This window comes from Vidua chalybeata, chromosome 2 (genome assembly GCF_026979565.1).
Source record: "Vidua chalybeata isolate OUT-0048 chromosome 2, bVidCha1 merged haplotype, whole genome shotgun sequence".
Classification (NCBI taxonomy): domain Eukaryota; kingdom Metazoa; phylum Chordata; class Aves; order Passeriformes; family Viduidae; genus Vidua; species Vidua chalybeata.
In genome coordinates this window covers 71,566,744-71,593,608 of record NC_071531.1, presented here as the reverse complement: position 1 = coordinate 71,593,608, position 26,865 = coordinate 71,566,744, and the positions used below count along the sequence as shown (strand labels likewise).

The 26,865-nt window shown below is 37.5% G+C and overlaps 1 protein-coding gene across 4 annotated transcripts in view; it reads left to right on the top strand.

The window, feature by feature from the left end:
• Positions 1-26,865, top strand: part of SPAG17 (sperm associated antigen 17) — an 86,378-nt gene that overhangs the window by 57,965 nt on the left and 1,548 nt on the right. For 2 of the 4 annotated variants that reach the window (XM_053935291.1, XM_053935294.1), the window contains 22 exons: positions 547-758; positions 3,393-3,513; positions 5,337-5,692; positions 8,008-8,146; positions 9,463-9,656; positions 9,948-10,092; positions 11,243-11,397; positions 11,810-11,986; positions 12,807-12,928; positions 13,101-13,231; positions 14,784-14,911; positions 15,290-15,469; positions 17,014-17,127; positions 18,522-18,567; positions 20,195-20,291; positions 20,743-20,787; positions 22,109-22,211; positions 22,815-22,911; positions 23,768-23,866; positions 23,996-24,147; positions 24,593-24,759; positions 25,626-25,686. In XM_053935291.1, the coding sequence (XP_053791266.1) occupies positions 547-758; positions 3,393-3,513; positions 5,337-5,692; positions 8,008-8,146; positions 9,463-9,656; positions 9,948-10,092; positions 11,243-11,397; positions 11,810-11,986; positions 12,807-12,928; positions 13,101-13,231; positions 14,784-14,911; positions 15,290-15,469; positions 17,014-17,127; positions 18,522-18,567; positions 20,195-20,291; positions 20,743-20,787; positions 22,109-22,211; positions 22,815-22,911; positions 23,768-23,866; positions 23,996-24,147; positions 24,593-24,759; positions 25,626-25,686 (3,041 nt within the window). Of the gene's footprint in view, positions 1-546; positions 759-3,392; positions 3,514-5,336; positions 5,693-8,007; positions 8,147-9,462; positions 9,657-9,947; positions 10,093-11,242; positions 11,398-11,809; positions 11,987-12,806; positions 12,929-13,100; positions 13,232-14,783; positions 14,912-15,289; positions 15,470-17,013; positions 17,128-18,521; positions 18,568-20,194; positions 20,292-20,742; positions 20,788-22,108; positions 22,212-22,814; positions 22,912-23,767; positions 23,867-23,995; positions 24,148-24,592; positions 24,760-25,625; positions 25,795-26,865 lie in introns of all 4 variants that reach the window. The other 2 variants (XM_053935292.1, XM_053935293.1) reach the window with 2 other exon arrangements.

Sequence of the window (26,865 nt, the reverse complement as noted above, 5' to 3'; positions counted from 1 at the left end):
TTTTGAAAGGCAACATGAGTACTTCCTGTTGACATGCCTAGCAGGCTGTCCTAATGCTAGGCTTGAAGAATTGCAAGAGTCTCATCAAGTCTAGATCATTAGAATCTTTCTGAAGAATTATAGCAAAATAGACATATGTAGTACAAAATTTGTAGAGTTAGTCTGTGCTGGATCAGTCCATGATAAAGCAGAACACAGTGATCATTTACAAGATACTAGATTCAGAATGTCTCCACTTCTAAGTATTCTGGAAGTAAAAAAGATTTTTAAAATTGTAATTTATTTTTGAGGTGACAACCAAGTAACAACTTGTGGGAAGCAATAGTTTCAAGATGCCTTTTAGGCTAATAAGGTGTCAGTCTGTGGAAAGATTTTCTAAATACTCTTATATATTTAGTCCCTCTATCTGAAATAACAAACTCCCCCACTGAGGTTATTATTTCTAAGGTAAAATTCAGTGTACAAAATCTTTTTAAAAAATAAAATGTGGCCATCTACATTTATTAAGCTTAATTACATTGAATATCTTGTTTTTCCCTTCCTTAGATGATGAAACAGTTCTTGTCTTAACAAGAATTCTGAACATCCCTTCTGTTCATCTTCCGACGGTAATTCCAACAACGGTTTCTCCTATTACACCAGCTCCAGGAAAAAAAGATAAGTTTGACAGAAGAAAACCAGGAAAAGCTTCTGCCAAAGGAAATCATGGCAAATTAGTCCCTTCATCCCCTGATGACCTGGTACAGAAAGAACAAAAGGTGAGAGAAGAGACAATATCCAATCCAAAGAAACAAAACAAAATTCAGAGGCATGAACTTCTGTGAAGGAGCATATATTCTTCTCAGAGGGCTTTGAGCTGCGCCTTTACAAATTCCTAACAATTTGTGGTGCTCTTAAGGATATGTTTTACTCTTTCAGTTGTTCTCAGATGTACATATTGGTAGCTGTTAATGAACTTAGTCTTTATGACTCCGTGATCTAAGGCAGCGAGTCTGCCATGGCCCATATTCTTTCGTCAGATTTGGCTTTACGGTTCCAGCTGTTACACTGCAGGTGATCAGGGGGCTGGAGCACCTTTTCTGCAAAGACAAACTGAAACCATTGGGGTTGTTCAGCCTGGAGAAGAGAACGCTCCAGGAAGACTTTAAAGAACGCCTTCCAGTACCTAAGTTAGCCTACAAGAGAGCTGGAGGGCAACTTTTTGCCAGAGCTCCTAGTGACAGGACAAGGGAAAATGGCTTTAAACTAAAAGATTAAGATTAAATATTAGGGAGAAATTCTTTACTGTGAAGGTGGTTGAGGCACTGGAACAGATGCCCAGAGAAGCTGTGGATGCCCCAACCTTGGAAGTGTTCATGGCCAGGTTGGGTGGGGCTTTGAGCACCCTGGTCTAGTGGAAACTGTCCCTGTCCATGGAAGGGGGTTGGATCTCGACATTCTTTAAGGTCCTTTCCAACCTGAACCATTCTATGATTATTAATATCTCAGTTACAAGAACTGCTAAATTTTTCGTTTAATCAAGTAGAATTTTTTGGGCTTCCCGAAACCCATATTCATAAGTCTAACCAACCAGAAAATTAGCAAAGACAGTTTTGCAGTCTCTTGCTCTGTAATTTGGTCTTTCCAGCTGATAAGAAGCCAGGGACCAGCAATTTGAGGAAGCTACTTTAGCCTTTAACTGAAGTACTTCTATCACAGTACAGGTCTTTGGAAAGAAAGAATGAATCTTTGGAAAGCGGACTCTGAATTTCTGTTCTGAAGTAGGTTTTAGTACCTCGTGGTTGAAGTAACACTGTGGCTGTTGTTGCAAAACAGATTCTGTGCATATCCACAAACAGGGCTCCTTGCCCATTTTCATAGTGGAAAATGGTGTAGGGAGTTGCCAAACAGCACTCAGCATAACATTCAGCCATTGTGTGGCACAACCAAACCCTATAGAAAAATAGCCCTATAGATAAAAATTCTGTCAGGATGACTTTTGAAACCAAAAGGCTTTTAACTACTTGGTTTGGAATTACTTTGGATAGAGAATATCCATATTAATGCATACAGCATCTGTCTGTGTGAGTCTGCAAATATTTTGGAGGACAGGATTAGAATCTAAATCAGACTTGACAAATTCACAAGGACATGGTCTGTAAAATAGGATGCAATTCAGTAAGAATAAGAGATAGGTTTAACAATTAAATATAAATAATCAATATATATCTACAGAATGGATAACAACTGTGTCAGTGGCAGTTCTATAGAGAAAGGTCTGAGAGTTGTCATGGATCACAAGCTATCCATAAGTCAACAATGCCATCTTCCTGTGAGAAGGGCAAAGACCACTGAGATGTGAATACAGAGGAGTATATTCTGCTAAATATGTGAAGTTCTTTTTCTTTGAGGGTTGGTAAAGTCTCAGTTGGAGTAGTGTGTCCAGTTATAGACACTGCACTGCAAGAAAAATATGGGCCACACTGAAAGTTTTAAGGAAAGCATGAAGATTACAGGTCTAGAAGACTTAACCAGTGGGAAAGATTTAAAAGAATTGGTTTGGGTTTATTTGATCTTGAGTTGAGAGACAAAATAGCCTTCTGTAAAGACCTAAAAAAAAACATTATGTATTATGTAAGCTTGTATCATTATCAGAGATATTTAGAAGTAAACCAAATTTCTGCAGTAGTGATTCAGGTCAATCATTGGGAAAATGTCAGTGAGGCTAAGCAAGGTAAAGCCCTTGTAATAGTTCACCAGGAGACCTCCAGCCCTGGAAATTTTTAAAATATGTTACATTAGAATTTTTTGCTAACAGTGTAGTTATACTTGATTATTGTTTTTACCATTAGACAGAGAGAAGTAGATGACAACTGAGAATTACTTCTGCCCTATTCTGTGACTTCTACCTCATGATGCTGTGACTACAATCTTAGGGTATTGAGAGTAGCCTTAATTACCAGTAATATTATGTAAATTAACTGTAAAATACACAGCATCTTTTATGCTGAAAAACAGGTGGCAAAATATCTTCCATTTCCCCCCTATATTTCTATTCCTAAAAAGCATGAATATGGGGTAATACCAGGACAAGTTATCTCTGTTACTTATGTCTGCAACCCAAAACATTTTTCATCTTATGACTACTGGTATAGTGTAGTCCATTGTTACATAGGTTTTTGAGGGAATGATTCTTCAGAGTGAATGAAAGAAGATAGCGTAATCAAAGAAAATTACTAATGTTTTCACTTCTGAATCCATAAACTCTGAAAATGTTAAATATGAGTGGTATACAGCACCTAAAAAAAAAAGTATTGTTAAAATGGAATCTGTACAGACTAAATATGTACTCTAATTTTTTCTTTATTATCTTAATATGTGAAATATAACTTAATTAATTTTTCATTCTGTAGATGGAAATACAAGAACCAGTTTCCCAAAAAAAAGAGATGTCAGATGCTCCTGCTTTTCCGAGTTTGAATGCCTCCTGTCCCAATGGGCTTTTATTAACTTTCCTCGGTGAAAGGTTTCAAGGTTAGTTTTCTGAGACACTTCAAAGTAAAGATTTTAAGAGAAGCTAAGATTACAGAAGAAAATTGTTTCTTCATTGATGGGTTTAGATGTAACTCTAATGTTTTTAACATGTCAGAATGCTAAGTCTATCATAATGTTTATTTCATAGTATTTGTAAAATGAATAATATGGTTTTTTTTCAAACAAATATGAAGTCTAGAATCACAAGTTGTTGAATATAAAAGATTGAGGGCAAGGAAGTAGCAACCCTAAAAAGCCCTTGGGAGTAATTTTGGATAATCATTTGACTATGCACATAGATTGGAATGCTAAAGAAAAATAAGTAAATTCAATAAATAAATACACATATATTGAGGAATCTTGAGTGATAGCAGGAAGATAGTCACATTACCTGTGTCTGCACTTCCTTTGAAAGTATATGTACTTAAGCCCCCTAGACAAAATGTTAATAATTTGAAAGATTCGGGGAAGAATGACAAGAATGATTAAAGCATCAGGAGATGTATCTTATAATGAGCTTATTTCACCAGAGACCTCCATTTAAGTACCAAAGAAAAGGTCAAAGGAGTGACTGGTGCCAGCCTGGAAGTACAAGAAAACTGAATTTTGGTGATAGCTTGTAAACACAGTATACAAAGTGATTACAATTTTCAGGGGCTCTAAACTGAAAACTAGGACTTTATACTAGATTTAAGTTATACTCATTTGGTAAGGATGTTACACTCATAAAGGTAAGAATGATTAACAAAACTAACCAAGGCTGTGATGGAGTCTTTGCTGCTGGTTGTTTTACGATCAGGGGTTTTTTTTTGTTGCTTTTCTAAAAGATCAAATCAGTTTCAAACAGGAATTATTTCACAGAAGTCCTTTGATTTATGCCATCCAGTACTTACAGAGAAAACACTCAGAATAAGCCTTTCTGCCGTTATCATTGTATTTCCTTTAGAAAACTGATAGGGTACATGGATACTTTAAAGCTTCTGTGCCTGACAAATCTTCTGCAATAATTATTTTTTGCAGTGTTTTTTAAAATCACTATTCGATTCATCTTTGCATGTTGTAAACTGTAGTAAATCTTGGAGGTTTTTAGTCATGCTGTTAGGTTTTGAAGCAGAGAAATTTGTATTCTGTTGTCATCTAGCTAATTCTAAAAACAGCCATGTACAGATGTCATTTAATACCTATGCACAACAAATCTGTACAGCCTGTGTGCTCTGATTAATCTGGTATGAAGTAAAGAACATGCAGAGTGTTCTCAAACATACATAGTTTGGCAAGAAGCATAAGTTGAAATGCTGAGTAGTTGAGGTGAACAGAGCAGTTACAGACACTTACATGGAGTCTCTCAATAAAATTACCATAATTATGCCCCTTAGCATACTCAAAACACTGCCATCATTTAATCTAAGAAATTTACTTGTTCAAGCAGACAGAATATATTACTTGGGTTTCTATACGAATTCAAACTTGATGAAACTCAGTTGGGTTTTTTTTTCTCCATTATGGGCAGTTAGGGAATTCCTCTCACATGTTAGTCTTCCAAAAGTTTGGCATCCATAATAAATCCATCTTCAAATTCCCCTTGTTTTCATTTGCAAAGACAGCCACCTTCACAAGAGGATGCAGAGTTTCTGAGTAGGTGGCTGTTTTGAACTTTGCTCTGAAATCAGGGTCAGTCTTTTACTCTGTGGATTACAGATTCAGCCAAGGAGGGTTAGGCTTAGCTAAAGTTGCGCATCTTCTGTCGACACCATGATGCTGGGTGTGTAGCACTGTTTGAATGTGTGCTATGCAATACTAAGTAATTCAAAGTTTGCTTTCAGATTTGAAGGGTGAAGCCACTGCCACTGAAGCAAAGAAAGAGATGGTAGAAGAAAGTAAGGCCAAAGCAGATGAAGGAGAGAAGGAAGAGGTTATGCCAAGTGGAGAGAAGGAAGAGGTCATCCAAAGTGGAGAGGAAGAACATCAGGTTACAGAAGGTGAAATAAAGCAGGAAGACACCAAAAGTGAACAGGCTAAGCGGCCTACTCTGGAAATTCTGGTTAGACAGAGTTATCCCCAAAAGATAAAGAACTGTCATCTTTATTCACCTCCAGCGAGGCAAACAGAACAAGAGGTGTCAAGAGTCATCACTAGTCAAGGAACTGTCATAAAGCACCTGATGGATGGATCTACCCAGGTATATTTGGTAGAATTCATTGCAAGCAGTACAGTTTAGTACAAGTGTCCAGTTTGTAGATGAAGGAGTTAAGTAATACTGAATTATGCAGCCATGTCAAGACTAAAATACTCTTGGTTTTGTTCAGAGTCAGTCCCTTTGTTAGGGAGATTTAAGTATGAAAATTTCAGGCATGAGAAGGTTTTAGGCAACTTTGTGATTAGGAAATAGCTGAATATGGTTCAGAGAACTACATTCTTAAGCTTCTGAAGTGTGGATTAGTTCAGCTTTGAGTACTTTTGGCAATATGAAAGCATTCATATATTTTTTTCAGTTTAAACACTCATATGAGATCCAGAAAAGACCTGAACTGTAATTCAGTCCTGCAGACACCTTTACGTATCCTAAATTTTCAGGAAAAAATTCTGTATATTCCTAAGTACCTGCTTTGTTTACACATATTTTTGTTGTGTAGAATTTTGATACAGTTTAGGTGATATAAGCTGTCTTTGCAAATATTATAATCAATCCACAAGCAACTTTTTTTTTTTAACTATAAGACTCTACATGTAGTTAGCAAACAGATGAAAAGAGGAGTCATCTAATTTGACTCAGAATCTGTCAAAATAATTCCTTATTTCCTAGATTTCTTTTTCCTGTCTAAGTAGACCACAATGCCCAGTGTAAGTTCTTTACATTTATTCATCAGACTAGATGTTAAAACATTTAGCCAGGATTCCTGAGAAATGTATCCATTTCAGAAATAGTGTGTATGTATGTCTGTATATTCACAACATTCTGTTTCCTGATAGAAAGATGTAGATCTTATGTGCCTAAAATCTGTCTTTGCTTAAACAGATTATGAATGCATCCTTCTTTATATTAACTTAATGTCTATGAGTCATCAGAAATTTATTGCGTATGATAAGCATTCAAAAAAGAATAAATATTTAATTCTTTACAGTAACAATTTCAAGAGTTGTTTCTATATGTTGTCAATTCCTTTTCTACATTGTACTGTATTTATAAATTAATTTAGGGATGGTTGGAGTAATTCTAGAGTTTATCTGACACACAGAACATGCATATCAAGAGATGAGTGTAATGGATCTCAGAAACCAGATATAATTTGATAAATAGCCAAGACTTCTTTTTGTTGACTGTCATAATGGCTACAATATTCACAGCAGTCCTAGACATCTGGAATATCTCAGTACAGATCAATATGTCAATACAGATGCATTATCACTGCTGCCAAAAAAATGTCATTAACCTATGACCATTTAGTCAAAGAATAATCTTTACTGTTTATTTTTATAACACCTTTTTATAATTAGAAGAGTCCCCATTAATTATATCCATGGACTGCAGCAAATAGCACTCCTTCTGGCAGTGACAAATGGGATGAAATTTAACAAAACCAACTGTTGGGTCCTACACGTGGGACAGAGTAATGCCAGGCACAAGTATAAACTGGAGAGTGCCCTGCAGGGAGGGCCCTGGGGGTGCTGGGGGCAGCAGCTCAATGAGAGTCAGCAGGGTGTGCCTGGGCAGCCCAGAAGGCAGGAACCGTGTCCTGGGGGCATCAAACACAGAGCACAGAGGGCAGAGGGGGGATCATCCGCTGTGCTCAGCGCTGGTGCGGCCTCACCCGGAGTGCTGGGAGCAGCTCTGGGCACCACCACTTCAGAGGAATGGGAAGGTCCTGCAGTGAGTCCAGAGAAAAACAAAGCTGATGGAAGGGCTGGCAGGTGCATCCTGAGAGGAATGGCTGAGGGGTCTGTGCTTGTCTGCTTTGGAGAGCCACACGCTAAGGGTCAACCTCCTTGCTCTCTGCAGCTCCTTGGGAGGGGAAATGCAGAGGGAGGTGCTGGTATCCTCTCACTGGGATCCACTGACAGGACACATGGGAATGGCTCAAAGGGGTACTAAGGGAGGTTCAGACTGGACATTGGGAAGCCTTTCTTTACCAGGAGAGTGGTCAGACACTAGAAATAACTTGCTCGAAAGCTGGTTGATGCCCCAAGGTTGTCAGTGTTTAAGAGGCATTTGGTCAAAGCCATTGACAAGATGCTTTAACTTGGTCAGCCCTGAAGTTGTCAGGCAGTTGGACCAGGTGATCATTGTAGATCCCTCCCGAACTGAAGTAGTCTGTTCTGTTAATTCTCTTTAAGAAAGCTTCTTTATTTCTTGTATTAATTCTGAGAGATTTTACTTTTTTCCTCTCCGTCACCCACAGTATTCCAGTGACTGTTGCATTTGTGACACATTCTTTTAAGACTTCGTAGTGGTGTTTGGATTTATTTTAACCTCTAATATGTTCTTGATTTCTGTAGATTCTGTTTGCTGATGGCACAGTGAGTAATAGCCCCAATTCTGGTCCTGTCCTACCACCACCTACAATTCCAGATGAAACATGGAGGCAAATTCCCTTATCAGAATCAGACCTTTTATCTGAGACCAGCACTAAGAAAGGTAATATTTCTTGTATTTATATCTTGGACAGTTAGATAGAAAGTTAGATAGAAAGTTAGTAGGGCTAATAATACTTAATAAAGAATATATTTCTATAGTCTGAAAATTCTGACAGTGTGAAAATGTAATTTCATCTGTACTCAGCTGCTGCATACTGCTATGTTACCTTCATAGCAAATAATTTCTCTCCTATTCCAAATTTATTTTTCTTCTAACATGGTAGGATTCTAATAAATAAAAAGTTGTGTAAGACCTTCATTGGTATCAGAGTGAACACAGAGTCTTTTAAAAGAAATCCTTATAACTACATTAGTGTTAAATCCTTACTTTTGTCTTACAGTATTTAGTCTTTGTATTAAGAAATGCTTCTCTCAAAGAGGATCCATTTTTCTTTCTCACTCTGTGTATTCCAAGGCACCTACTATTGGTCATTATCAATTGGTTGTATGGAATTGTGCTTGGTGGTAATATAGACATTCTTACTGTATTTTGGTTGACTGAGAAAGAGCCAAATAATGTTTATTTCATACTTCAGAGTGTAGTCCAAGATCACTGTCGGTATTACTTAGTACACAGAATAATTCTGACCTGTCGTATTAACATACAATTTATTGGAAATAGGTGAATGAAAGTTGCTGCCAAAGGTGTCTCAAAAAGAGACTTTTTGAGTCAAGTCCAGTCCTTTTTCTTAGGATATTCCTTTAGATACCAGCAAAGATGAGAAAAACTGTGACAAACCATTTTGTAATATGAATTCTCAGTATCTGTGAGCAGTGTATGTCCCTTATTCCTTGTCCTTTATTTATGATCACTTTTTCACCTTCCCCACCTTTCTTCTCCTCTGCTTATTCTTGACAAATTTCTAACAAAGAGTTTAATCTCTTTTTGCTTTCAGGGGTGCTTTTTTGCTAGATAATTGCTCAAAGTCTTTCAGCCTGCTCTCTGGACTATGCTCTTGTATTTTGCATACACTTAGTCTATTTTTCCTGAATATGGGAGACAAGAGTTCTCTATAACATTCCTAATAAGATCTCTCCAATTGCCTTTCATAATGAGATCTTTATCCTTTTCTTCTGATGCACCATAGGACTGATGGCATTAGCATGCTACTTATTTTTTCTGTAAGGAAGCACATTAGATAAGGCTAGTTAAGGATCATGTCTTTGAGTAGCAGGAGTTGTAATTTTCCTCTAGCCTGTTAAATAGTTCATTTTGCAATTCTGTCAAAAGCAATGTTCACAAGCTCTGAACTTTACTGGTTTTGTCATTTGCCTTAAAGAATATCAAGTCTGATACAGAAATTTTTGTTTCTGCAGGAAAAGGCAGTGACAAGACATCACTACAGTCACAGAAGTCTGAGGAGTTTGAAAAGGCCAGTTCTACACAACCTAAGGCAGGAACCTGGATAACAACAACTCCATTAGGCATTCGAGTGGGCACAGAGGGTGCCACAAGAATGGATCTGAAGCCACTCTTCATGTATCAGGCCACAAACCCAGCTGATGGAACGGTATTAACTGCTTTGGTGTTACTATAGCACTGTCTATAAGCTAAAAGACAGGGCTGCCATCACATACATTGTAGGGTTTATTCTTTAAAAACATCCTGCTTGTTGTGTTGCACTGTTAGAAATGAAGTAGCTTTAGATTTTGAAGAAAATGTGATTCCTCTATGTCTGAAGTAGATGACAATGTAATAGTCAAGCTTCTTTACAGCTTCAGTCCTGGTGCCTTATATTGTTGTTGCTGCTGTCACAAGTATCACAGTGCCAATATAAATGAGTAGTCCTTAATTCTTTCAGATTATGACTGTACGAGAAGATGAAGTGATAATTGTTGAGAAGCCAGGTGGTAACAGAGTAGTAGAACATGCTGATGGTACCAGGATCACAACATTTTATGAAAAATGTGAAAACCTTTCTGTACCAGAGGGTAGTATGGAAACAGGTAACATCTAAAGGGAAGCATTTACTTTTCTTGCACTTGACATATCTTGTAAAGCAGAAAGTTGTCAAAATATGTACTAAAGGTGACTTGTACCAGTAGCCTAGAGAACAGATCCACTAGTGCAGTCTAGGCTTAGTTTGTTTGCTTTCTTTCAGCAGTATATTCAGTGCAAAAATTATACTTTTGCAAGTAATTAAATTTCCTTCTTTCATATCTATATGGTCGTCCTTCACCATGAGACCACAGTGCCAGAGTTTTAGTATGTTCATTGTCCTTTCTCCCCTGCCCTAATAATAACAAGGAAGCTGCTTTGAGTTTTAACTGAAAAGGTATGAAAGGACCGAGACATCCTTATATTCCCCAGGGAAACCATGGACTCACCAACCTTACAGATACTAAATATCTGAATATAGCTGTGGAAAATGTCCTGCCAAGAAAAGTGTAACTCATATTCGCCTGAAAAAAATGGGGCTAAAGGTCATCTGTGATTCTTCTGGCTGGTGTTTTATTCTGTATGACTGCTTCATTTGCAAGACAAGTCCTGTCCTCCTTAATTAAAATGAAGGGGAGACATTTACTGTGTGGGTGTCTGGACTGTTCAAACACAGTGTAGGAAAATACCATTATTGAGTTAGCAGATGTTCAGGAATATCTCCCTGTGAGATTTTAAAAGTCAAAATCCCTTGAACTGACCAATCTCTTCAATGGAAAGGCAATAACCAGATTAACATGCCTGTTTTCATTTGTTTTCCAAGATTTGTGTTGCTGGACAGGAATTTCTTCACATTTTAGAGCTTGTATTACAGGCACAAAGAATTTCAGTGATCCAACTTGTATATTACAAATATCCAGATCATCATGGTTAGTACCATACTTGATATGTTAGAGTGTACTTTCCTGGCCAGCTACACATGGTTACAGATATTTTTTACTGTTGGGTTTTCCCATATTGAATTTGCAGTCCAGAATTTCAAAGGCTGCATATTGTTTACATAACATAAAAATATGTGATAAAGGATACTATGAAGTTTATGAAGGTCTTGCACTGAAAAGATAAAGAACCAGCACTATGAGAGAAAAAGCAAATTGAATCCTAAGACATTTCCTTGATTCATGTGCTCCTGTCTCATTGTTCTGTATTAATTCTTAGATGAGCCCACAGAAGCCACCACAAAGAAGCTTAAAGGTACACGAGTAGAGAATCCTGAGTTTGCTACTGTTATAACAAATTGTGAGGATGGTACCTGTTGTACTATCTTTGGAGATGGGACATCTATTCTAGCAAAGCCACAGGGAACATATCAGGTAGGAATTATTTTTAGTTTGTGACAGAGATGCTTAATCTTTGTGTTCCAAGTCCCCTGCAATTAGCAGCTCTCACCTTCATTACTTCCCTTCTCTATAGTCTGCACTAATCCTATTATTCCATTTCTTTCATACTCTGCCAATGTTTAGATACTTACTCACAAATGTACAGGATATTTAAATCACAGTCTTAAATTTCCTGAAGTTAAATATTACAGAGACTCAGATCAGCCTACCTCTTGGACCTCATCTGCCTTTTTTCTCCCCCTTTGATTCCTCTTAAGTGGATGATTCAGTATTGAATGTCTGAAAGCTGTCCTCTTGATTTGTATCTGTTCTTCATTTTCACAGTATCTTTAAATTAAAGTTTTCACCTTTGAGGATTGAATCTCTTCCCTTGTTGCTGTCATAGGTTTTACCCAGCAAGGGAGGCTTTCTTTTCTTTGATGAAGATTGCTCAGCAGTTTACAGCCATGAAGTTTATGATTCCAGCAGCAAGGAAGAAGAGAAACAAGCAGGGAGATACATTATGAAACACACTTCCAGCACTATTTGTGAGATGATGGATCCTGAAGGAAATACTTTCAAGGTAAAATACATGGAAGAAAACAAGTTTCTGCATTCTAATTTTATCTTATAAACTTCTCTCAAACTCAAATTGTAACCTTGTAATATTTAAAGTAGCCAGAATCAGGTCTCTGATATCTTCTTGACTAAGTGATGGATATAATTTTTTTTTTATTTATCCCTATTTAGAGAGACTGAAATAGAACACATGATATACAATTTAGCTCACCTGTAAAGTTCCTTTAATTGGCATAATTTGTACTATAGCAAAAAATCAGCTCTGCAAGTGAGGATTAAAAACTGAGTGTGTCAGATTCAGTTCTTGGACTGTCCTTTGAATCACCCTTATTTAAATTGTGTCTTGAAAAAGGCATTATTATTCCTTTTTAGGTCATTGTTAGTTATTGTTTGAATATGTTAATATTATATTGTTTGAGTATGTTAATGTCACATTTGTTAATAAGCACATAGTATTTTCAAGAAGGGAAATACTGTAGAAGTTCACTTAGTGGGTGTGAACATACATCAATGTCTATCTTGAGTATACAGTTACCTGGCTTGACCAGGGAGTATTTTTGTGTAACAGTCCTTGAGAATTTATTAAATATCAGCATGTGATATTAGTATTTATGATACACCATGTCTTTCAATAAATGTTTGGGGGGGTTTACTGTCTTTTCAGTTTTCCTCTTTATTTCTTTTCCCTGTGAGTTTCCAGTTGCTCGCATAAAATGGTTTTTTCTGTCCCTTTCACTGGTCTAGGTTATGTTAAAGTTCACCAACAAGTCACTGTTTTAAAAGGATCTTTTAACTCAAGTAATTTCACATAACTTCTGCTATAGGTCCTGGCTGATGGCAGCACAGATGTGTGCATTCCCAGCATTGACTCTGATGGCAAGGAGGACAGAAGTTCAGCATCAGATGATGACAACAAACCTATCACTGATAATGAGCATGTCCCCAGGTAAACTGCATTGCATTCATAGGTTAACACTTTCTTTTCTTCACTACACAGTATTTTACAGGGTTCATGGATTTGTGCTCCCTTTGTTCACTACTCTGTATTTGCACATTTGATGTCATTATGTGGGAGTTCTGCTTTCTTGATAGAGACATGTGTGTGTTTGGCTGTGCAGGTTTTTTGTCATCTCTGCGGATGGTTCTGGAATGGAGCTCCTGCGAGAAAAGGATGTACACAAGTATGTGGCTGAGGCCTGCAGTGATCCTGCCACTGCAGTCTTGCGGGATCCGGTACAAGAACAGCCAGGTAGAAAATGTTTCTTCTCTGACAGACTACTAATAGAAAGAATTGAAAAGTTTCAAAACTCTTATTTGGGCAGGAAATGTTTATACCCTTGTAAATAAGGGTTCACACTTTTAGGAGTGAAAGAAAGGAGTTTGGGGGAAAACTCTGGGAAGCAGAGACTTAACTGAAGGACACTGTTAAGGGATAAGTGAACAAACAAATGGCATATCTTTATCCACTCTCAGTCACACAAATAAAAGTGATTACCAAATAAATATATTCTTTGTGTTTATAATTTTAAAAATTGAATGTATCACAGTCTCCATTAATGATGTAGCAATGAGGACAGTGATACCCTGATGTTGACCTTTAGCCTGTCTGTTGGAAAGGATACATATTAAAAAGCTGAAAAGACATGACTGGAATAGCCAATACTACATGGTACCAGCCACCTTGCAGCAGCAATGCAAGAAATTACATCCTGGAATTATTGGTTGTCATTGTAAAAGTAGTTGGAGATGCTGTGTTTCTATAAAAGACACTGGTGTAACAGGTAGATGCTAACAAAAATACATCTTTAAAAGAGAGGAAAATATGGTCCCCCTGAATATGAGGGGACAATAAGGGAAGTTTGCTTCAAGCCATAAAGTCCTAAGACATATTTCTCATAGATTTATGTCATAAGCATATGACATAAAACAGCTTTCACACTTACTACTCTTATAAGATGTGGCACATTTTTAAATGTACTTCTATTCACACAGAATAGAAGAATATTTGCAGAAACCAAATGAAATAATTCTACCATGGGAAAAAGAAAAAAAGAAGGGACATGGAGGGAGCCAGCAAAATGCTGAAGGTGAAAAGATCAGAAGGATGGAGAGCATACATACCCAGTCAAAATCCCAGTCAAGAAAATTTACTTACAACCAGCAATCGTTTGTAATAGTAGCACATCTGATTTTCCAGACTTCCTGCTCCACATTTCACAATACTGGCTCTATTTGCCTTGACAACAAGGCTTCACAATTTTGTATCATTGTGACAGAGTACATCAGTGGTGATATCCATTTTGAAGATCACCCGTGGGATAGATCATAGTTGATTAAGTAATTTTTGGGTTGGGCTGGAAAAAATATTTTGAAGAACATTAAAATTTATGCAAACAATTGAAATAAATAATATCTAATGGAATCCATCCAGCGATCAGGGCATGAAGTATAAAATACAGTGAAGAATTATGCATGTTCTGAACATGTTGTACTACTTCTGAGATTAGTATTCAGTACACATGGGTCAATGCTCTGTTCTTCCTTGTTTGGGCTACTCCCAACTATACAACTGAGCTGTTAACCAAGAATCAGAGCAAGTAGCATAAGCAGTTTATTGTTAAAAATGGGCTGAGTAATCTGAACTTGTACAGCTATTCTATAATCAACTCAGTGATCTGATACCTGGAGTTTTACCTGTTAGTAATAAGATTTTTTTGTAGATAGGTGTTTTTTTCTGTAGGTCTGAGACACTTATTTTTTTTATTTGAACTGATTCTTAGCAAAATGTGTCTTTAAACCAGGTGTTTTAAGTATTACTATCCTCCGCCCTATGGCTGAAACATCCCCCTGGGTAATGAAGAAAGAACCAGAGAGTATTGTTCCTCCATATCTACAGTCGGGGACTCAGAAAGAATCTTCTCCTCCTGAGGTATAATTGTTTCAAAACTGTCCTTTCATGTTAAACAATAGATGTTTGTCTCTGTGGAAATTAAGCTCTAAACAATGTGAATGTTAAATTCAGTTTATTAAGCAGACAGAGCAAAGGATAGGCTGTGTCAGGGAATGTATGGTCCCATTCTTTTACACTTAGTGAGGGGACATAGCAATTTTAAGGGGAGTTTATCGTACCAGATGAAGATGTTTTAGGATAGATAAATTGTTCCCAGGAATTTTACTGGCTTTATTGTCTAGGTCATGATTCCATAAGAAGAGCACACACTTTTCAGCTGAGACACAGTGCCAATAGCTGCATTTTTGGGTAATGTAAGAAGCCTCTTGCTCTTTTTGTTTGTTCCTCTTTGTTCAGGAGGAGATCACAGGTCACCCAGTCAGAAGGTGTGTCTGGAAGGGTCTCAGCATTGGAGCAGCACATTTCTCCTTGCCAGTCCCTGTACGAAAATGTCCCAAAAAACTGCAAATCCGCCAGCTATTCCAGTATAAGCCACTCTGTGATGAACTAAGAGAAAAACTGCAGCTTTCCCTCAAGGTAGTTCAACCACATTTATTCATTCTTCCAGTAAGAAATATAGAACAAACAAGTAGACAAATTGGGTGTGATAAATGTGTAGCATATACCTGAGAGGAAGAAATCTACTGTGCTTGAAGAACAATTATTTCATACATAGACAGGTGCTGTGTTCTTCTGAAAAAGTTCAGTTGTTTCACTTACCTCTTCTTCACTTTTATTTTGCTTAGGGCTTGTTTTCCTTCAAAAAGTCTCAAGAATTTAAATCTATAAAGCTGAACAAGAATTTCTAGCTCACCATAATTCTACAGTTAACCTGGTCACTGAGACACACTGTGGTCTTGGTTATGTATTTGTTTTCATAAATCAATGTAGAACATTTCCAGGTTCCAGTGTGAGTTTTGTTACTCTATCCATGTCTAGGAAATAGCTGTGTAGCCTTCTGACAAGGTTTGTGGCTGTCCTTCATTAGTGACTGGTTCATAGCAGGGTGCAAGCTAGACCTCCTGTGCCAGTGTTCTGAGATGGTATCCAAAAGTCAGCAGCTTTGTCCTTCTCAGTGTTGGTGTAAAACATGAATTTATTTAATTCACATTGTAAAGATGCTCTTAGAAGAGATTTTAGAGTCAAAACCCCATTATTACTTAAGAATTAGAGAATAACAAAATATATGTGTCCTGTAATTTATTCATTTAACTTATTTTGATAATGGCATTGCAGACTAAATTTGAAAGTTAACAGTATGTGAAATGTGGAAGATAGTAGTATATTGCAGCCATTTATATAATTTATTTTTTTTCCCACATTACATTTCAAAGCAAACATTCTTGCAACAGAAAAACACTGACAGCTGTCCAGCCCAGACATGTTTGGGATATGCAAGTCTATCAGAATGAAATGTTACCAGTTTTTCAGTCTATAAATATATAAAAATTATTCTTTAATTTGCATACTGACCTTTCAAAGGCAACAGTGTAAGAAAAGTTCCACACCAAAATGGCAAGAGAAGTCTCTTCATCGCCCAGACCTATTGTTGATTTTTAGAGAAAGATGAATGCTGTTTATTACATTGGGAAGGAAGAACTACAATTATTAGCACTGAAAAAACAGTTGTAATAATTGCATAAATGTGCAATGAAAATACCCTCATTGCTCATAAATCAATATTTAATTAATTCTTTTTTTTCCAGAATGAAGTATCTTAAATCTTTAGTCACACCTTCACTTTGTCAGAGCAAAATCAAGATTTAAGGAAAATATTCTTCCTTTCTTCATCTCCTATAAGATTAAAGCGATATAAACAAGTGAAAAAAAAAAACAAAACAAACTGGCACTGGAAACAGATTGTTTCTACCAACCTGTCTGTTAGTAAAATTCTGTACTGCATGTAGCTTTCTGGCAGAGTGATGTGTTTAAAACCCTTTTTTCTATCCAACTGATTTAAAGAGATGTGGGAAAAGAAATGTGCTTCTTTTCTGTAGCAGTTGGTATGATTATGTCAATGTAAACATCTATTTTTAAGCCTACATCAGCATCTTTCTTCTTCTTTTTCATTGTTCCATCAGGAATATATAGACAACATCTTAAAGCAGGAAAATGAGCTGGAAGAGATGAATGTGAAAGAACCAAGAACAGAAGAGGAAAAGGAGAATGCTGCAAGTCTCCTTGAACAAGTTACAGTGAGAAAAATCAAATTTTAACTACTTCTTTCCACAAAACCCTTGTATAGCATTGGAAGTGTGAGCCTTGAAACACATTATCCATTAATAAACCAGCAAATGTCAGAGTAGCACAGTGCCAGTTAATGGTAAAGCAGAGCCACGCTCAGCCTTCAGCTGGTCTGAATTCAGCAGGGCACTGCTGCCATGTGGGGAAGCAATGCTCAAAACAGTTCAAGAGTCTGGCTCTACTGAATGATATGTTCCCAAACACACAGACCAAAATTACTTTCCAGTAATTTACTTTTTTTAATATCCCCCAACATCAGGATGAAAATGTTTCCAGTCTGTTGTCATTGCACATGGGAGACTTTTATTTCACCACAGCCACCTCCATAGTAAGAATTTAAACCCTACTTTTGGGATAATACAAAAACAGTCTGGAGGAATATTCTTATTACTGCTGAGCAGCATTTTGGTTTTTAAAATATAATCTGTGAATTTTCAGGGATAATTAGAGCACAAAAAGAAAAAGGAGAGGAATAGGTAATGGGAAGAGTGGGTAAATAGGAGAAGAGGATCACAGCTTTTCTGGAAAGAGGGACAAAGAAATGATCTGTCAGTAATTCCATCTACATCTATCCTCTAGGCAGACATTTATTTACTTTGATGAGACCCAGGTGCTGAACCCCACATGCTTCTCAGATCCAGTGGACTTTTCTAGTGACTAATTATTATTGATTGTCCTGGCTACCTTCAGCACCTGCATTTCCAGTTACAGATTTCACATTAGATATCTCTTTGTGCGCAATAGTCTCACTGTGCACCTACTGTGACCCAGGAGTCACTGTCACATTGCTCCCAAGTCTCCAATAGCTCTGTTACAGCCCAGACTGCCTGGTCAGGAGCTCTGGTTTCCAGTTAACTGCTTCAGAGGCAGCATGAGATTAAACTTTAGAGCCTCTTAACCCTTGTTCACTTTACTGTCAGCCAGCCACATGAGATTTCCTCAGTAACAAAGCCTGCAAATTCCTGAGCACATTTCCCATTTGACTTGTTGGGAATCTAAGTTTAATACAATACAAGTATATCTTGTTTGGGTGTTTTTGCAGAAGGATTTGAATTTGATTAGGAATTAGCTTAGTTGACCTAATAAAAACTAACCATATAAAATACAAAGCTATCTGTGCAGTGGGTCATCAAGAAGGAAACAAATATCTGTTTAGAACAGGGAACTTGTACTTCATATCCTTTTTTCCCAGCTTATGTTTTCTGACACACTGAAATACCTGACAATGTGACTACAAGAATGGGGATAACAAGACAGCACTTGTTTACAATATAAATGCTTTGAATAAAATGTTGTTGTGAATTTTATTTCTCATGTAGTCACAGTTATTCTTTCTTCATTGCAGTCCTTCCCTGACTGGGAGAAGTCAACTGAAAAGCTCAGTGATAGAGGTAATAAAAATTGAATACCTGTATTTTTAAAATTTTAAATATCATAAGTTTAAAAGTATTGTAACATTTTTAAAGAGGGAATATAAAGGTGAATTCATCAATGTGCTATGTACATGCTTCTGTGTGACTTTCACAGGTGATTAGGACTTCTTAGCATCAATGATCCAGTACCTCTGAAAAATAATTCCTGGTTTTAGGCATGTGTATTTGACATTTTGACTCACTTTTCCATATGTAGTGGGTTTTCTTAGGTATAAGAACTATAACAATACTTGGCTACTTTTATGCAAGTAACAACTTTTCAGACAAGTTTTTCAAATCAACTAAGTAAATCCTGGTTATTTATTACACTTCAAAATCTAATCTCAAACCATCACGTGTTGGGGTTACATTCACTTACCTAAGGGAAAAGATGGAGCAATACATAATGGATTTCGGTTAAAGTTTTCACAAGATATTTATTAACATTGATTTATGTTTTCAATATGTACAAATAAGAGTTAAGATGTCTGTTTCTTTATAAAAACCCATAAGCCTTTTCTGTAGAAAAATTCATTACATTCTATCCCATAGTTGTGCTCATCTATAAAGTGTTATTTTTCTACCCTTCATACCTTGTCAAGAGTATTTCTATTTGTCAAAAAACCTCATATTTGTCAAAAAACCTCAACTGCTGCAATAAATTCTTGCTGAACAGTTTCCCCTTAAATGGAGCTGCAATTCTAAGGCAATATTGCTAATGAAGAAGATAGTGGGAAAGAAAAGCTCTTTGAAATCAGTAAAAATAGAAAATGCTGAAAAATAAAATCATATTTTATGGTGAAAAAAGCTGATAAAAAAAAAACCAACACATTTTGAAGTTTGAACTTATGTAATTCCCAGAACACTAAGACATATTGTCATAGTCTAAGATAATCATATCTCTCAAATACTCACATCTCCTAAATTTTGCTACAGAAAATTGTTTTCAGCCAAGGAAACTTCTTTGGACCCATGATTTAGCTTCAACGTATAAAGTAAACAACACACTTTATAAAATATGTCAGAGGACAGGGCAATTCTTTAATAAAGCCTCAGAGCTGGTCACAATATTAAATGTGGAAAGGCTGGCATTTCTCCATTGTACATATTGAACTAGTAGTTCCTTCCATGAGAATGTTGATTATGGCTGCTTCACAGCCTCAATTAAGCACAAGCAAGCTTAAGCAAGCAAAATGTAATAAGGTCCCTTGAAGCCCACGTTATTTTCTTCAGCTGAGACTCTTAGATGGAGACCTCAGAGCACCCCAGTTAGAGAGTGTCTGAACGTCAGCAACTTATCCTATTCACAGGTATTTGTATCTTGAAAGAATGTAAAGATATGTCAGGAAATACAGGGTGAGAACGTGAATTTAATCTGCTTCTTGCCCTTCCAATACTTAATTCAATTTCTTATCTGTTAATGTTCCAATCTTGATTTTGGGATGCAGTTCTTTCTGCCTTTTCCCTCACAGTAACAGAAACTCTGTTAGGTTTCCATAAAGTGGCAGGAGGATGCATTAAAAATATATCCTTTGATGTTTTTCTTTGTGACACCTAGCGCTGCATAGCAGAGCACGCCCATTCAGTAATGCCCTTCACCTTGCAGCCCACGTGAGCCAGCTGTATGAGCAGGCAGTGGCTCCTCCTGCCCAGGGCCACACAGGGAAGACAAGCACTGCACGAAGAGAGGACCAGCAGCAGAGGTAGGACACAGCAGTGAGGACTGGTGCAAATGTAAATAATACAAAGGGTGAAGCCAAGCACACAGGGAAGGCACTGTGCTTTACTGGCTGTCATTAAGGACTGGGACCTAGATCCCTAGATACATATGGCAGTGTTTTACTGTCTTGTCCTGTGATTATTTTGTCCCTCTATGTCTCCCTTTCCTTATCTGAAAGATAATTCAAAGTTTGTTGGGAAAGGATTTTGGATGGTTCTTGGATTGAATGATCTAATAAAAATGCAGATAAGAACAAACAGTTTTGTGCAAACCATACAAGTCCAAGTCAGGAGCCACCTGAGGTGTTTACATAACACACTCTCATAAAAACCTTTTTTTTCCCAGGGTTATCTTGTAAATATTTTTGTATTTATAGAAGACTACTAGTTTTCTCATTCCCACTACTCTCTCTTTTTTTCTTCTGGGTGATTCAGTCCAGGAGTAATATCCAAGTGGCAAAGCAAACTGGAACAGAACAGGTAATAATATTAGTAGGATCACGTTCTTTTATAAGCCAGCGTAATCTACTTTTGTAAAGAATGTTATTGATTTCACCAGGTCTTGGGTGATGGTGCAATGGCTTGCCTGCAAATAATGGGGTATTTTCTGCTCAACAGAAATGCTGAATAAATGGTTTGAGTCTCTTTCTTTTTTCTTTTCTTTTTTTTCCAAAACCCAGCAGCATTACTGTGAACTTACACTATGCAAACCAAGGCTGAGGTCAGAAGCCCCGTGTTTTGTTTTCTGGTTCTGCCACTAGTGTAGAAAATACTGTATATTAATATTTTCAAATGCTCATGCTTTAGGTTAATATTCAGGTATTCCACAAATAAAATCTGATTTTTTCAAATAAAACCCCAGACATGTCTCACATGGTGGTGCTTCAAAGCTTCTCTAGGCAACACTGTCCCAGCTCTCTCAGCCTCTACTCACATGAAAGGTCTTCCAAACCCTTAATCATCTTTGCGGCCCTTTTGTGCACCAGACAGGTCAAAAGTGGACACAACACTCCATGTGAGGCTTTCCATATTTCTTCTTAATTATGTTCTGATTTGCATGAGATAAATAAAGCCTTTTAGAATTGCAGAGTTACATTTTAATATAGCATTTCACACTGGTTTGGATCCTATTAAAAAAATAATTTAACTATATAAATCTGAGCAGTCAGCACACAAGAACATTATGTGCAATTCTGGCTCTAAAACCAGTGTTAAAACTCTCAGTATGATTAAGACTGATCATTTCATAGCTGATATTAGACCCTGCAAGTCAGTGAAATTCTAATAGTGTAAAACTGGGCTATATCAAGCTGAAAACATGACTGATCTTTACTCTGGTTAACCTTACCTTTAGAAATTTGAACAGCTTCTTCTGTATCAACAGAGCCATCAAGTCTTTCTGTGATAAAATAGGGAAATTAGATGAGGTTTGTGTTCAAAATTTTAGCAATGCATCTGGAATACCAGTTCTTAGCTTGAAATGTTTATTGGAAGGTTGGAAAGACACCAATGGCGATCCCAGGCATGTTCCATGAGGTTTAGAGAAATGGAGTATATTCTGAGGAGGAGCTCCTCATAGCAGGCAACTCGCTGTCCATGTGCATTCTGGCCAGTCAATTCTTAATTCACCTCCAAGAAAATTGCCAATTACAAGAATATTACTTCATGTGACGAACCAGGGAAGAAAATGCCACTTGCCTTTACCAATTCTTGATGCACAATACTGAAAAACAGGGTGAACTCAGTTATAATGCTTTTTTTTCTTTCTTTTCCTTACCAACAACGTGAAAAACATCCCTAGGAAAGAACTGGATGAACAGAAGGCTACATTTGCAGCAATAAAAAACAGAACTTTTGCTCCATATTTTGAATCTGAATTCAGCAACGACTTTTACCAAGAAAAGGTAATGCAGCTGAAAACTGGATGAAGTCTGTTAGGCCAGCTGGTATCTCCCATGCTCCCAAAGACAATTTTGAGTTTATATCTCAGCCTCTGTTTATCTCAACAAACCATTACAAAAGACAACCATGGCAGAATTAATACTAGAAATCATACGTCCTTGTAAAGGAAACATATCTTAAAGATAATATATGTTCACTGAGTACAAACTCTATAAAATTCCTTACATAAACTCTGGAGAGAGCCTGATTCAGAGCAAAACTCAACCTCAGGTTTTTTTTTACTTAACCCTCAAACCCCTCTCCTTGCTTATTAGAAAGGAAATAAGTAAAACTAACACTCCTAATTTAGAGGTGATCTTGGGGTCTTTTCTACTGGTAAATGCTGTAAGTGCATAAAGCCTACTCAGAAATGTAGGTTGTAATCTGATGTAACTATTACATCTCCTTTATAGTCACCACTTCGGTTCTGCTTATTTGTTTGCTTTGCATTCCTGTTTTTAAATTTTTTTCCTTTCTTTTTTTGCAAGGGGAGAAGGGTGTCTGCTGGCTGGTTTTCCTAGGTGTTTAGTTGGGAAACCTAAGCCCTCTTTCTTCCTTTTCTCCAGTTTCCTGATTTGGAAGTAATGTCTAAGGAACTTCCTCCACTTCAAAAAAAAGGAAGTGTGACTTGCCCTCTGTTGCTGATAAGAGAACCCAGTGAAGGTAATCCACTGTCTGGCATCGGTTTTGTACCCTCTTCAGGAGGAAGAAGCCCTTGCAGACATCATTGAATGTGGAAGAACCATCAGCTAAGCTGATGAATTCTGCTATGAATGAGAAGTGGATAGATGAAAAATGGTCTAGAAAAAGTTGAATAAATAATAGTTAGGGGTGGATGAGCAAAAACCAAGGAGGCCAAGCTTAGAAAACAACTAGTATGACTGTATGAAAAATATGGGAGATTTATTTCTGAAACTCAGTGGTAAGAGGGAACTGGTACAAAAGCAATATGGAATAGGAAACATGCAGGCTAAATATAGACTGGAGGACATAGGAGGAAAGCAGTGACTCCATGACAGGAAGCAGGGAAAGAGGGAATCATTATCATAGGCTTCAGCTTTTCAGAACTGAGAAGAGTACTTCACTTCTGTTTAAAAAGCAGCCCTGACAAGTTACTGAAATCATACAGTGAGATTAAAATTCATACACAGCAAAGATTCATATCAGGAAAATAGTCCTCTGTGGGGCTTTATCAGACCCCCACTAATTCTCATATTTCCTCATTTTCTAACACCATAAGACTGTGCTGGATTGTCTTTTAGTCCTTTCTGGTTTATAGTTCAGTTAGCCAGAGAACAAAAAATGACTAATCACACAATAGGCATTTTTGAGATCCCTGTGGTCCAGTAGAGCAAAATGTCACATGCAGAATTTTCCCAGCCTCTCATGGTTACGTAGACAGCTTTACAAGATCGTGTCAATTAAAGTGCCAAAGACTGACGTTGTTTTTCACATATTTATGAAAATTATGATGATCATAAAAAACACTTGACTCAGTATTCTATTATTTTCCCTTTAGCAGCTGAATTTCTTGATACCACAAGTGATTCTTCACTTTTATCTGGCCTTCCACTGCAGGATCCTTCCAAACCAGATGATGGTTCCAGCAGCACAACAGGTACACCTGCCTTCCAGAATGTAGTTGGAGCAGCTTGGTATCTTTTTATAACTTCTGACACAATATTTGCAATACAAATTTCAATCCATCTGTCACTTTTTCATGCTTTTGGAAATCTTTCCCTTCCAGACCTAAACAAGGCTGCAAGAGCAGAAAAGACAGCTTTTCAACATAAAGTTCCAAGTCTGATGGTGGATGTTACAGGACAGAAAAGAAAAGAGAAAGTAATATTACCATCATACTTTCAGGGGAAAAAACCAAACACCATACCAAATAAAAAGGTAAAAAAATAACATCTTTCTTGTCAGTATTTGTATCCTCTGAGTCATCTCTTTTCTATAAAATCTTCACTCACCCTGGAGCAATACTGGAAGGTATTTTGAATCTATTTACTGTAACATGGTTGTTACAATTTGTTTATGTTTACTGGCAATTCCAGAAGTACCTTTCCTCTCAACAGCTAGGAAAAACTCATTCTGCATCAGCCACCTACATGAAAGCCCCCATTTTCCCTGAGATGCCTCAATGGCTTAATAAATCTGAAAACTCAAACCAGTATAAATTTCCAGACAGTATTCACAGTGCTGCTTCAGTTTTTACTCAAATTAGGATGTCTTTTTGTAATTCTTCAGGGTGAGTGGACAGAGGTCAAATATAGATTAAGTAATTCTCTACCTGACTTAACAGCCACCAACTTTCTCTTTGTCTCATATTTTGTTTGCAAAGATAGAAGATCCTGCCTCAGGAAAGGTCAGCACATCTTCTCTTGCAACAAGACAGGATCTTACCAACTTCCATCTCATCCCACCCAGGGTGACATTTGGAGTGCTAAAGGAAGGCTGCACCTATGCAACCACTGTAATCATGAAGAATGTTGGTGTGAACTTCTCGAGGTTAGTTTGAATTCTTAGTACGCTGGTTTTTATCTCTCCAAATAGATCCTGACAAAAATCAAGTGCAGTTTCTCTGGACCCACCACTCAGAGAAAGGAATTCTGACAGCCACTTCATAGGTCTGCTAGAGCATTCCATAAGATGGAGCCATATCCTAGGAATGCCTCTTCTACTGCCTTTTGTTTAACAGCTTCTGGTGCAAGGGCATGCTGGTAAACTCTTCTTCAGGGGGGAATGAAATCCACAGGGTCAGTTCCAGAGCAATGCAAAAATATAGGTCATATCTGATCTAATGATCTTTAAAAATCTGAACAGTAGGAAGCTGCATTCACAAAAGGACTGAATCTCAGATGTGAAACAATCAGTAAGAAATGAGGAAGCAAAACTTCTGCTTTAGTTGGTACCATTTAATTAAAGATTATTTGCACAAAATTCATACAGTATCATGCTTTCTGCAATAGAATCACATCAAAGGACATTAAATAAAGATTGTTATGGACTTGTGAGTCTGTAAAACACAGGTGTTTGCCAAGAAGCTGTTTGTACTTCAGCTGCCTTTGAATTGTGCTGATTTAAAATGCTGCTGTTACACATTCTGTTATAAGGACCAGGCAGTGTTAACAAGTTCTTTGAAAGCTTACTTTGGCCCATTAATCTGCTCCTTTGGGGATTTTTTGTTAGAAACCTGAACCTTGGCAAGAAGCCCAGGAATACTGCTGTAGTCCAGCATTTACATTATGATGGAAAAGATGAGCTAAGAAATTCTGCTGTCATTTAAAAAAGCAGAGGAAGAGCAGGCAGCCTAGATGTGATTTCTCCCACCTGAAACAGTTTCTGGCAAACTGATTCTCTTCTCTTTCTGACAGGTTTCGAGTGAAGCAGCCGCCTCCACACACAGGACTGAGAGTGATGTACAAACCAGGACCTGTAGGTTACACAGGAGAGCTTTTGGATTTTTTTCTAGACTCAGCTGGCCCTCAGGCTAGCTAGGGCACCTTTCTGGGACAGCATCTGTCTGGGAATAGAGCTGCCAGGGTACACAGTTTTGTTTAAAGTTACTTGAAGTGATGCTGTCTTCCACTGTCCCTATGCCACCTTCAGCTAAGCACTCCATGCACTCCTGTCTCAGCCTGTGCAAGAATGCAGAGGGATACAAATTTTAAGTTCAGTGGAAAGCAGTAGTGTCACCAAATGACACAAGCAAAAACGACGCACCACAGCCTTGGTCACGATGAAGAGACTAATTTATTTTTTCTGACTCCAATCTTTTATAGTTCTCAAAAGATGCCAGTGGATTGGAGGGTGAACGTGCCACCTCTCCAATGACACTGGACAAACTACCTGTACATCAAATTTCTCCGCCTCTATGAAAGAATGCAAAACAATAGGTTATTTACAGAAAGTTGTGTGAGAAAGTTCTCTACAAGAATGTAGACTCAGAAGGCTTTAGAAAACTCTTGATAACCAGGGCGACACAGTAGGTCAAGTAGTGAAGTTATAGAGAGCTTTTTCAAAGCAAACAGGATTATTCTACCATTCAGATGCCTCTGAGTTTTCCTTCTGCTTAGGGTGTTTGTTATATCTCCTCTGTCTTATGCCTAGACTTGACTTCCTGTCCTGATACCTTCAGGATGTGAACCTGGTAAACTATTGCCTCAATCCTTTCTTCTCCTGCTTCCAACTGTTCTCCACCTTAAGTTTTTTATCTAGCAAAACACCACAGCACATTAAATTATCCTACTAAGGAGGAAGCTTTCATGCTTTCTGCCTTTGTTCAGTCTCTCTTTTTACCTGCATGCTATCTCTGAATAAACAGTGCTGGCCACTGTCCCCACAGCATCCATGTAATACCATTGGCAATATCTTGCCAATGCATGGAATCAGGAAGCAATGACTTGTGCAGAGAGTCAGTGACAGAATGCAAATCAAACCTCCTAGTCCAGAGCCTGAGCCACAACATAGTACTTAAAATCATAGGATAGTGTGGGTTGGAAGGAATCTTTAAAGGCCCCAGTTGAGAGAGAAGGATGGTGTAGGGACTGTGTCAAAGACCTCACAGAAATCCATCTAGATGGCCAGAATAATTTCCATTCTTTTCTCCTCACA